Source organism: Manihot esculenta, chromosome 1, assembly GCF_001659605.2.
Source record: "Manihot esculenta cultivar AM560-2 chromosome 1, M.esculenta_v8, whole genome shotgun sequence".
Lineage (NCBI taxonomy): Eukaryota > Viridiplantae > Streptophyta > Magnoliopsida > Malpighiales > Euphorbiaceae > Manihot > Manihot esculenta.
The window spans coordinates 41,807,874-41,821,187 of NC_035161.2; the positions used below are offsets into that span (position 1 = coordinate 41,807,874).

Below are 13,314 nucleotides of genomic sequence, written 5' to 3' on the forward strand. Positions count from 1 at the left end.
TTAATTAAAATTTAAAATAATTTACGTGTATTATATAATAATTTTAAATTTAAATATTCATTTATTTTTAAATTTAATTTTAAAAATTTAAAGAATGAAAATATATATTTCGCCATTTTCCATCGTGTCAAAGGCCATTGAAGAATCAAAACGTATCACGTGTTTATAAATGCTCTATGTTTTTTTTTAATTATAAATTCTGTATATTTTATATTAATGTGAGTGCACAATAACAATATTAAATAATTATTCTAATATTATTTATTTGAGAAATTTGGTGACATGTGCTAATTTCTATTATGATGTATTGATTTTGACAAATTTATTTTTTTGAAAATAATAGTTGATAATATATAAAATTAATTTTAATTGAAAAAATATTTCCATCAAAAAATATATTATTACATCTCCATGAAGTATGCTAAATAAGATACAGGGACTCCTTTTTTATTAGGTCCAGCAAATTTTGACAAAAAGTCTTCTTCCCCTCTCTTCTTTTTCAACTTCTTTACTTTTTATTTTTTCAACATTATTTCCTACTACCATTAAAATCTTACTCTAAAACTTTAAAACCTTATTTAAATGGAGACATCCTAAATAAATCTCTCACTTCATTTTATATGTCTTCATTCTTTGATTGCACATCATAGAACCTGTATAATAGAGTAAGTGTAATACCCGGCTAGATTCAGTTGTCGGAATTTCAATCTTCCAATTGAATTTCCATTGGAACCCAGAATCTCGAAGCTGAAATCTCCTTAAAAAGAGTAAAATAAGATTTTTATAAAATGAATTTTGAAAATTTTAAGGTTTTGAATAAAAAAAAAAAAGAAAATAAAAGAGTTTTTAAGAGAAACTACAGGTTCGGCCGTCGAACCTTCAACTTCGGCCGTCGAACCTTCAAGTTCGGCCACCGAAGGTAGTGCTGCCGCGGGACCTCCCCTTTCGGCCCCCGAATGTGTTTATCCAGCCACCTATAAGAGGCATTCAGCCCAAAAATGAGAGAGCTTTCTCTCCATTTTCGGGCAGAGGTAGGTTCATGCCCTCCCTTTGTGATTCTTGTCATTTTTCCTTCAAATCTCTTAGGAAATTCACGAGTTTCTTTTTGTTTTTGAAAATTTGAGCTTGAATCCAAGTTTTTAAACCTTGGAGACCTCTGGATACCGTTTTACCTCCTATTCAAGTTGGGATTGCTGTCACCCTTAAATCTCCAAGAGGTAAACCTAGATTTTTGTTTTTACTATGTTTTAAATAAGTTTTAAGAAGGGGTTAAAGGTTAATAATGCATGAAATGATTAGATCTAAAGTTATAGGATTTGAGTTGGGTTGTTTATGAATGGTTGCTCTTGAGTTGTTTTTGTTGTTATTTGTTGGGGATTAGACTAGTTTTTATGTCCCTTATGCATGACGAGTGAATATGCATGTTTTTGAGGAGTTGGGTGTGAGGACTGGAGAGTTTGGTGGCTATATACATAGGGCAGAATCGGGTTCTGCCTTGCTAGAGAACCCAGATTCAGCCGCTGAAGCAAGGTTCGGCCGCCGAACCTGCTTGTGAAGGCAACCTTTTGGCCGCCTAACCTGCCCCTGAAAGCATGGACTTTCGAATCTGTGAAGGGGTTTAGGCTGCCGAACCTGCTCCCAAAAGTCCCTGACTTTCGGGTTTGTGTGGAGTTTAGACCGCCGAACATGCCGCCGAAAGTCCCCTGCCCAGCCTTCTTTTGCGTGTTTTGTATGCATGGTTTGGTATGTTTTAGGGTTTTTTGGGAGTTGTTTAGAGTTATGTAATAGTTATGTTTGGTCCCTCATTTGAGTCCATCTGTGTAGGATCGGACCTGTGAGACCGTAGAGGCCTGCAGTGAGATAACTGCACCAGTTTTAGGCGAGCGTCAGCAAGAGGTAAGTAGAACTAAACTATCTTTTTAAAGTAACTAGACTTTTAAGCATGATCACGCATCACAAATGCCATGTATATGTATTAGGTTGTTCTGCATTAGAATTCACGAAGATGATGTATTGCATAACTTACTGTTGATGTGGATGGATATTAGATAACCCACTAGCTCTCGAGTATGATATGATATGATACGGAAAAATCAGGGCTGCCCATTCTATGCCCCTGATACTATGTAAGGAAAAGACCAGGGTTGCCCATTCTACGCCCGTGGCATTATGTGTAATACCCGGCTAGACTCCGGCATCGAAATTTCAACTTTCCGGCGGAATCTCCGTTGGAATCCGGAATCTCGAATGTCGGAACATCCTAGAAGGATAAGATATGGTTTTACAAAATGATTTTTATGATTTTAATGATTAGTTTTGAGTTAAAGTTTTAAAAGAAGAAAAGAAAATGCTTTAGAGGGAAAAGCGGGTTCGGCCGCCGAACATGGTGCAGTTGCGGACGCTCTTTTTGTAATACCCGACTAGACCCCGGCATCGGAATTCCTACCTTCCGACGGAATCTCCGTTGGAATCTGAAATTCTAGGATGACGAAGCCTTCTATAAGGGTAAAATAAAGGTTTTCTAAAATGTTTTATATGTTTTATGGTTTTAATGAAGAAATAAAATTAAGTTTTGAAAGAAAAGACTAAGGAGAAAAAGTCCAGGTTCGGCCGCCGAACATGGTGGACATACGGGAGCTCCTTTAGCCCCCGAAGGTGGTCTGGCCAGCCACCTATAAAAGGCCCCATGTCCGAAAATGAGCGAGTTTTCTCTCTCTATTTTCGGGCATAGGTGAGATTTCGCCCTCCCATGGTTGATTTTATATTTTCCTTCAATCTCTTCAAGCTTTTGATGAAGTTTTACTTTGTTTTGAAGATTTTTGAGCTAAGATCAGAGTTTTGAAGATTGGAGACCCCTGGAGCTCGTTTTCTCCTAATCTCCAAGTTTGGATCACATTTCCTCTCGATCTTCAAGAGGTAAGTGTAGATCCACGCCTTTTATAATGTTTTAAGTGAGTTTTAAGATGGGGTTAAGGGTTTTGATGCATGTTTAGAGTAGATGTAAAATATTAGGGTTTATGTTAGTTAAATGTTAAATGTATGCTAAATGTGATGTTTGTTGGGGTATAGGCTAGTTTTATGTCCTTGTATGCTGGAATAAGTGTTTATGCATGTTTTAGTATAGTTGGATACATGTTGGGATGTTGTGGGTGGCTGGATAGGTAAGGCAGAATCGGGTTCTGCCCTTTGGGAGAGCTCAGGTTCGGCCGTCGAAGCCAGTTTCGGCCGCTGAACCTGCTTGTGGAGGCAGTTTTGGCCGCCTAAACTCGCCCCCGAAAGTTTGGACTTTCGGCCGCCGAACCTGCCCTCGAAGGACGGTGACTTTCGACTCTGGAAGGACTTTCAGCCGCCGAACCCTACCCCCGAAAGTGCTTGACTTTCGGCTCTGGAGGGACCTTCGGCCGCCGAACCTACCACCGAAAGTCTCCTGCCCAGCCTTCCTTTGCATGTTTTATATGCATGTTTTATGATGTTTTAGAGGGTTTTTGGGGAGATATTTAGAGTCATGTCATAGTATGTTTGGTCCCTCATTTGAGTCCACCTGTGTAGGATCGGACCCGAGGAACCAATGAGGTCAGCAGTGCTAGCTGTTTCAGAGTCAGCCAGAGGTGAGTAGAACTGAACTATGTTTCAAAGTAAATGAAATTTTTAGTATGTTCATGCATCACGAATGTCATGATATGTACTAGGTTGTTTGCATTAGAATTCACGAATGTGGTGCATTGCATAATATGATGTTGATGTGGATGGATATTGGATGACCCACTAGCCCTCAATATGATATGATATGATACGGTATGAAAGTCCAGTGAGGCCCATTCTATGCCCCTGGCACGATGTGAGAGAAAGACCAGTGAGGCCCATTCTACGCCCCTGGCACATTGGATATGTTATGTTATGTGATGTTAAGAGAAAGACCAGTGAGGCCAATTCTACGCCCCTGGCACAGTTGGACTATGTAGAGGGTTATTAGTGACAAGTCCATCTAGCCCTCGATATGGTATGATATGATATGATATGATATGGAAGTCCAGGTCGAGGCCCATTCTACGCCCCTAGCACGATGTAAGGGAAAGTCTAGGTCGAGGCCCATTCTACGCCCCTGGCACAGTTGGATATGTTATGTTATGTTAAGCGAAAGTCTTGAGGAGCTCCCGTTGTGGGCCGGGCACATTGGATTATGTAGAGGGTTACCGGTGACAAGTCCATCCTTGATGTGAATTGTTTGTGATGTGACACATTTCATGAAAGCATACGTCTATTAAACTGTTTTTTTTTGTTCTGCTCACTGGGCTTTAGTAGCTCACCCCTTTTCTCCAACCCCCAGGTTTACAGGATCAGAGATAGATTTAGGAAGTCACCAAAGTTGATGGTATATGTTATGTAATAGATTAGTAGTAGACATATAATGTATTGTGGATTAGTATTGTGCTTGGCCCTAATGTGAGTTGTAATCCCTTTTGTACATGATCCTTATGCAAAATGTTTTATGTTTATAATATGTTGAACCAAGTGAGGCATGTATGTTGACCGTACTGGAGCATTTGATGAGGGCTTTAGTATGGGTTTTATGTTTAAGTTTTTGATACATGCACAGGTTGAACTTGGTTTTTTGAAAAGTTAAAGTTTTTATGAAAATGTATAATCATGTATGGGATTTCATTAGGTATACAGGATGTATAGTAGGCTTGCTACAGGTTCCGGAGACTTTAAGTCGATCTGAATCCTAGCGCCGGTAGCGGTCCGATTTTCGGGTCGTTACATTATGGATATGATATGTTATGTTTAAGCGAAAGTCTTGAGGAGTTCCGTCGAGGGATGGGCACATTGGAATATGTAGAGGGTTACTGGTGACAAGTCCATCTTGATGTGAATTGTTTATGTTGTGACGCATTTCATACGAGCATATATTTATTAAACTGTTTTATGTTCTGCTCACTAGCTCTTATAGCTTATCCATTTCCCCTAACCCCAGATTTGTAGGGTCAATGATAGATCGGGAAGTCGGCATAGTAGCTGGTATTGTTTGATGTAATAGAATAGTTGTGGACATGTATTGTTTAATGGAATAAAATTGTGCTTTGCCCCAGTTTTTTATTTTGTAATCCTTGTTAATATGATTCTTATGTAAATGTTTTAATTATGAGTTATGTTTGAACCAAGTTTGAGGCATGTGATGTTTACTATATTAGAGCATTTGATAAGAGCTCTAGTGTGGTTTTTATGTCTTCAGTTTTGATACATGCACAGGTTGGGTCATGGTTTATGAAATGTTTAAGTTTTTGTTATAATGTATTATCATGTATGGATTTTATCTGGTACACAAAATGTATAGTAAGTTTGCTACGAGTTCCGGCGACTTTAAGTTGATCTGAACCCTAGCACCGGTAGCGATCTGAACCCTAGCGCCGGTAGCGAGCTGAACCCTAGTGCCGGTAGCGGTCCGATTTCCGAATCGTTACAGTAAGATTAAAATTTTTTCATCAATAATTATTTAATTTAATGAATTTTTTTTAACGCTCGCTCATATAAAAAATTTATGCATATTAACTTGCTACATTAATTAAATAAACATATATGTTACTATACTTTGCAATTTGATTTTTAAAAAAACATAATCGAATTTAAGATATATTCAGTCATTCAAATTGTTATATGGTAAACTTTGTAGTTTCTGTATAGTTTTGTGCTTTTTGTATAATGATAAAATAATATAAAGATTTAAACTGTTTAGTATGTATGTGTATAATTTTAAAATGTCAAACTGAACTAAAGAAACATATTGTATCAAAGAAAAGTTACGTATCATATATATATAGTATATGTTTTATCAATATTATTGTTATATTAAATTTATTAGTGATTTTAAATTTAACTAAAAATATGTGTTATTAGGGTGAAATTATGATCATTATAGATCTTATTTGATTAGGAGCAATATAACTATGAAATTTTAAATTTTTAGAAAGTGATAAAATTTTATTTGTTTGATTATTAACTTTTTCTTGACATTTTGAAATTTGAATGATTTATTTTTTAATATAAAAAAATAAATTATTTTCTCTGACTTTTTAAAGTTATTTTTTACAAAATAATATATTTGAATCAAATAAAATTATAGTATATTATTAATTTAAAAAAAAAGTTAGTAGATTTAAGAGATATTGAAATGAATTTTATTTATTTTGTCATCAAGATTTAATTTTATATTTTAAAAGTATTTCTCATTGTTCTATTACAAAATTGATGCATTATTATATTTATTGAGAAAATAAGCCGCTGGCTCTTACAAAGAGTGAAACGAAGGTTGCTTTTGCTTGGGCTGGGCATCACTTGAATTGCAAGGATTTTGCAATTATGCATACTAATTACTTATCTTTAGTCAATGTATTAACATGTTTATGTTATATATTATCTTGCTGTGTACATAATGTTTTTTTTTTTTTTCAATTACCCAGTTATTTTAGGGTGATGAAAATCCTTTTGTTCTTAATGTTACAATCAGATAATGCAAAAAAACATTTTATTAAAAAAATATTCTTTACATATTAATTATTTTTAAAAAAATAAATAAGGTAAAATCAAAATGCAGTATTTATGATTTCAAACAATTACTAATTTGGTTTTGGTTTAATAAAAAGAATAATTATAACAAGTATTACATTGGCTGGTTTTAGTTTGATTTAAATTTAATTTCAGTAAACTCAATTTTATTTTTTATTTAGTTCTGATTCAAAAATTAGGGAGCCACATGTTAAGAATAATTTCCGTTATTATAATCATATTTATTTTGAGCTAGCATTTGCACGTCAATTTTTTTTTTTTTTTGCGTGTGTATTAAATTTAGGAATGCATTATTTTTCTTTGTCCTAACATAATTTTGAGCAACACATTGTTGGAAAACTCTTAAAAAGGTGACAAGGGTGGCCAAGGAAAATAGATTCCATGGGGGCATAAAGTAAAACTCAACCTCACCTTCACTTCAATCATCTTCGAATTTAGGGAGCGAATAAATCCATGCAATTTTCACTATTTTTATTTTATTTTATAAATATTTTCCATTTTCCCTGAATTCAGGTTCTGAAACTTTTTCGAGAAAAAAAATATATTAGGTAAATCAAAAGGATTTGTTATTTGGCTCATTGGTGGCATCACCACAACTGACCCCACCAACGGATGGGGATTATAATCGTGCGGCCTGGGACCCACCACGTGTCAAGATATGAACCGTAGATTTGATTTTCCGCATCAAATATTAGGCCCTTTCTCTTGTATGGTGTATCGCTATATATAACCAGTTTTATGCCCTCAATTTCGACGTGTAATTGCCCCAATTCAAACTCCACTGTTTCCATTCCATGCTCTCTCCTGTTCTTCCCTTCCTTTCTTTCTGTGACGTGTACCAAAACTCTCAGCACTTTTTATCTTTTCTTCTCTTTCTTTTTCCGCGATGGCAACGTTGATCCATAAACAAGAAATTGAACACGACGATGACACTCGGAACGTTGATCTCAGAATCAGCGCCGATGGAGATGCACATACGGACAAACTAGACCCCACCGCCAACTCCATCTTCACAACCAAGGAGGTTGCTCCTAAGGAAGAGCCGGACTCGGAGGAGAGATCACCTGCGCCTCTAGGTGTCATGCCCATCGCCGTCCACGTGCCCACGGCGATCAGGATGCCGTTAGCAGCTGCTCCGCCCAAAAGAGCTTCTACGAAAGACCGACACACCAAAGTCGAGGGTCGGGGCAGGAGAATCCGAATGCCCGCAACCTGTGCAGCTAGGATCTTCCAGCTCACCAGGGAGCTGGGTCATAAATCCGATGGAGAGACCATTAGGTGGTTGCTTGAGCACGCGGAGCCAGCAATTATAGCCGCCACCGGAACCGGAACTGTTCCCGCTATTGCCATGTCAGTCAATGGGACCCTCAAAATCCCCACAACCTCTAATGCAAACTCCGAACCCAACGACCCATCCGTAAAGAAGAAGCGTAAAAGACCCGCTAATAGCGAGTACATTGACATAAGCGACGCCGCTGTTTCAGTCTCCGCGCCTCTTGCCCCGTTAATGACACCGCAACCCCCACCACCGCAGCAACAAACAGCAACCGCAGTAATTCCTCAGGGTTTAGTTCCCATGTGGGCCATACCATCTAACGCCGTCGTCCCTGGCGCGTTCTTCATGGTACCGCCCATGGCGGCATCCATTGCGGGAACGCCGAACCAGCCCCAGATATTTACGTTCCCAGCTGCGGCTACGCCTCTAATCAACATATCGGCGAGGCCGATATCGTCTTTCGTATCGTCCATGCAACAAGCAGCCAATATAGCAGTAGCGATGCCCGTTTCGAGTTCTACAATTTCTGGTTCAAAGCCTACGAAAGCTACGTCTGTTATGGCCCCAAGTTCAAGTTCTGCTCCCATTAGTAGTAGTACTGCTAACAGTACAAACACTAGTACCACCACCACCCAAATGCTTAGAGACTTTTCCTTGGAGATTTACGATAAACAGGAGCTCCAGTTCATGACTCGACCTTCGAAGCATTGACAGCATTGAAAACACGAAAAGGTGTTTTCCGGCCTAATTTTTCTTTTTTAGTCTTTCCGCCATTAACGAGTGAATTTGAGCTCAAAAAACTACCTTGGCTTTGAAAAAAAAAAAGACGAGAGAGAGAGAGAAGAAGAAGAAGAAGAAGAAGAAGAAGAAAACTGCCTTTGCTGATTGGGGGTGGGGGGAGCACGTGTACACGTGGGGATGGGCTCTAATGGTGTGCACGTGTAAAGTGGGGTCTCGATTAGGCGGGGTTTTGGGTTCCACCATTTGAGGTGGGTCAACACTCAACCTAAAATGCAAAGGTAGGCTCAGTTCCGTGGACCGTGCAGTGCAAAAGGTGGAGTATTTTTTTTTTTTTTTCAAAAGAGTGGGGCAACAGCATCCGCATAGCTCCGTCATGTGATGGGGCACGGGCCCCAAAGGTAGTGGGGCCCTCGTGGGACCGTTTGACAGCGTTTCCAAGGCGGCCGCGTGGTGGTCCCTTTGGTTGGTTCGGTGGTCCGATCGAGAGTAGAGCAGGCTGGAGAAGGAGAAGGGGACACGTCTCTTGAGTTTATCTTTAAATGTGGGGTCCTGCCCTTTTGTATCTGACACGTAGGGTCCTATTTTATGTGGGCCTGGTCGTCGTTGATTTGCAAAAAGTAAAACGCGATGGATGGTGATGAAGGATGATGTTGGGCATTGGATGCCGCTGGTCTTTGCTTGTCTTGTAATGGTAGAGTTGGGTACACCCAAATGTAATTGTAGCCTATAACATGTTAGTTATCCTCTCTGACTGAATTTTTAGTCAATGGAATTCCAACATTTCATCTCAATCTGCAGTGCGGTTCATTGTTTTTGAAGTCTAGTTTCATCTCTTAGGAATCGGACCAAATTAATGGTGGAGCCTCTATCCCACCACAACCACCACCATTGTTTTACTCCGCAGTTATAACATCACTTTAATTTTTTGCAGATTTAATAATGTCATATCTTCTCAAAATGATTTTAGTATTATTAAAATAATATGTTCAATTTATTCATTAAATTATTTTGGAGGTTAATTTGTTGAGGAAAATGGTAAAAGTGGAGATAGTTGGAGAAGGCAGGAGTGGCAGCGTAGGGACTTGTGTTGTAAAGCTTAAAATGTCTTATTAGGTGATATGATCTGTGTGCGTAGTAAAGTTGCGTGGGCCATTTGATGTAGCCCATTAGAAGCTGGGTCCGCACTACTTTTGCCAGCTAGACTTTTATGGAATAAGTGCATTGGGTGGTCCACGTGTGCGGTGTCTGTTTAAGTTTAGGCGTGATATGAATGCGATGCTGCTAAATAAACCACCATTTCAAGCGTCTTTCGGTCCCACTTAATCCCTGTGTAAGCAGACATGGCCAGTGGGCCGCTTTGGTTGGATTTAAAGTCTGAACCAACAGATTTTCATCTCTGTATACATAACTGAGGGCTGATTATATGGAAAATAGTGTGCGCGAAAATGGGTGTATTTTTGTATTTAAAACTTTAATTAATTTTTAATATAAATATATAATTGTGACAGATATTTTTGGTGTCTCGCAATTGAGTGTTTGAAATTACATTGCATAATCAGTTAATTATTCTATCAATAAAAACTAAAAACTAGAATAAGGAGAAATAGGTTTAGGACTGGAGCATTTTAAAATAAAAATTCAATTCATCTTTTAATTAATTACTTCAATTTTATTAAATTTAAGTAAGGATATAAATGTTAACATTTTTAACTCAATAATAAAAAATATTAAAACTTGATATGTCATAATTATAGAAAACATAAAGATGTTAATCCGTTTATCTATATTATTAGTATTAATTAATAATAAGTAGTTGTAAATACGAATTTCCAGTAGAAATGAAGTTGCGAATTCTGAAAAAAAAGAAAAGAAATGAAATGAGTTGTATTATCAAATTATGGTTTGTGGAAAAATCAGTCGCACGCGCAGTATGCATACTAGTTGTTGGGTATAGCCGTAAAATGGTTCCGTTCCCACTCTCCCACCACGACTACATGCGTAAACCAATGGCTAGGGCTAGGGTACGGGCTTTGTGGTGGACCGGCGATTTATTGAGACTGAGGCCCACCATTGATGATGAGGATGGGCACACGGATTACATATCTTCGAATGGGTTTGGGAAATGGGTATGGTCCGACCGGATTTTACTACCATGAATTTGAATAAAATAATGTCATATGAAATGATGATTAAAAAATTCACACCCATATATAAATATAAATAATGAATAATATAAAAAAATATAGTTATTTAATATTTGAAATAATTTTAGTAATATAATTATTTATTTTAAATTATATTTTTAATTCAAATAAATTGTGTATATAAAATAATCATTTTAGAATATAGTTTGTTTAAGGTATATTCTTTGTGGGTTTTGACTTTTCACTGAAATGGACAACTCATACAAATTATTTTATTTTTTGGTAGAAGTCATGTTAAGTTTTGGATCGTAATATTAACAGGCTTAAAGCAATTACCCCATTCAATTGCAGATGCAGTCCTTTTGGCTTCAAATTATGTATATTAATATAAATGATTCTCAAAAGGAACTATGTTCAATATTTATCATAAAAAAAATTGATATATTATTTTACAAATATATATATATATATATTGTTAATCATTTTTAAAAATTTAAATTAGAGTAAACAAAAGATTATTATTTTAAGAAAAATACCATTTTAATAAATAGTCTTAAGAAACTAAGTTAAGAAAGATTATTTGTAAAATCCTATTTTTCATTATAAATAGCGATTGTTGCTGGCGTTAACTATTTACAAAAAATTTGTGAAAATGCAATTGATATGAACTTTTTTTCTTTTTTGTTTTTTCTGTCTAAGGGTATGAACTCATTGAATATAATGAATACAGGATATTCCCATGGCACTCTTCAGACTTCAATTCAAGAAGAGGAATATTCCTATAGCAGAAAAAGATGCCGTATGAAAAAAAAAAAAAAAAAAAAAAAAAAAACTAGTTTTAAGATGAAGATAAATTGTAGCCAATTCTGGATGTATCACTACACGAATATATCTATTTATAATACGCCATAATTTAAATAGATCATAAAAATTATATATAAAAAAATATACGTAAAAAAATTACATCTATAAATATTAAATAATTTATATCTAATTAAATTGCACAAATATATCATTTATACATGTAAGCATATATGTTTTCTTATGGATTTTTGTTTGCTAGGAAGAAGAAGAATTGAAAGTTGATGATAATCAAGGTTGAAGCATGCATGGAGGCGGATCATTGTTATCAGTGGGTGCAATTCTGTGGGGAGTAAACATGAGTTTGAAGCCTTCAATGCACAGAATAATTGCAATGACCATAAAGGTGGCAAAATAAATCGCCAGAATTACAACAAATAAGGCAGCCGCTGCATGGTGTTGTGGGGTTTTGGCTTCTTCCAATACCTCCCTGTGATCTAAAACCCCCAAAATAATCAAAAGGGTTGCCACCAAAATCCCACCCAAGATGGCCATGTTCTTTAAAATTGCATTCCAATTACTGTCATCCATTTCTGTCTCAACTTGTGTGATCATCCATTACTAACAAAAACTGGATTGTTCAGCTATATATGAATCAATATTGATGTGCATCGTTAAGAAACCAAGAAGAAGGGCCAGCTTGGAATCATGGAGCTTCTTAATTTAGTAAAGTAACTGACAGCTCCAGCCCATTGGGCTTCAGGGACCCTCAGTCCACGCCATGTGGCTCTGGCTCTGGCTCTGGCTCTGGCTCTTTGGACCGAGCAAGGACCGGGAGTTTGCGTTAGCATGGATAACGAGTGCACTCAACTCCATTATCGTTTATAACGTTTATAGTTTAAAAAGCTACAACGTTATGTATTTTGCATGAATCTTAGCTACTCATTCTTAATGTTTGTTTGGTAGTTGAGAAAATTACTTCTCAAATATATTGGCTTTTAAGTATAAACTTAACTTGTTTTAATTATAAGGGCATTAAAATAATATTTTTTTTCTTAACAAAAACGTTTTTTCAACTTATGAACCTCATTTTCTTCTTACATTGCTTATATTGATGGAAAATGTAGTCTGAAGGAACAAGACACAGTGAATTGAAAGTGTGAGTGAGATTGATTTTCCTTCTATACCATTAAAATTTATCTATTTTAAATAAATGTATTTATCATTAAAATAAATATGCGAATATATTTTTTTCTTTATCGTTTAATAATCATAATATGATATTTTCATATTTTTTCTGCCTCGTGATTTTAACGCTTGTGAATTTCATGTGTTGTTATAAAGAGTAATTTGTTATTGGGTGAGGCAAGGATTATAAGCCTCACGGTTTATTTTTTTATTTTTTTATTCTATAGTCTTTCAATACTTAATTTTGAGAAAATAATATGTAAATTAAAAAAAATAATCAGTGATCTATCAAAAATATTTCTGTAAAGATTTTCTGACGTTTAAATTTGATTGATTTCCACCGATTCCAACGAATTTCAGATTAAAATTGGAATTTTCTTTTTTAAATTAATTAAAAAAATTTTTATTGATAAGTAAAAAAAAAAAAAAAAACATATTTGTGATTCAGGGTTGGCCGTATAATCAAATTACAACATGCCTAAGAACGTGTGTCAGGTGAAAGTTAGCGCAATTTATCTCATACGTTCCTCAACCCAGTGGATAATTTCACATTCGTTCTTTAATTTCAGTTTATCACTAAAATATTACTCAATTTTAATT

The 13,314-nt window shown here is 36.0% G+C and overlaps 1 protein-coding gene across 1 annotated transcript; it reads left to right on the forward strand.

Moving 5' to 3' along the window:
- Window positions 1–7,299: 7,299 nt before the first annotated feature.
- On the forward strand, window positions 7,300–9,372 carry LOC110615907 (transcription factor TCP9). The gene has a single exon (XM_021758120.2). It carries the CDS (start codon window positions 7,451–7,453, stop codon window positions 8,549–8,551), a length of 1,101 nt encoding a protein of 366 aa, XP_021613812.1. The 5' UTR covers window positions 7,300–7,450; the 3' UTR covers window positions 8,552–9,372.
- The last annotated feature ends 3,942 nt before the right edge of the window (window positions 9,373–13,314 follow it).

Bases quoted from the DNA above. Each gene is read 5' to 3' on its own strand.
- LOC110615907 (XM_021758120.2), top strand. From the start codon at position 7,451: ATGGCAACGTTGATCCATAAACAAGAAATTGAACACGACGATGACACT.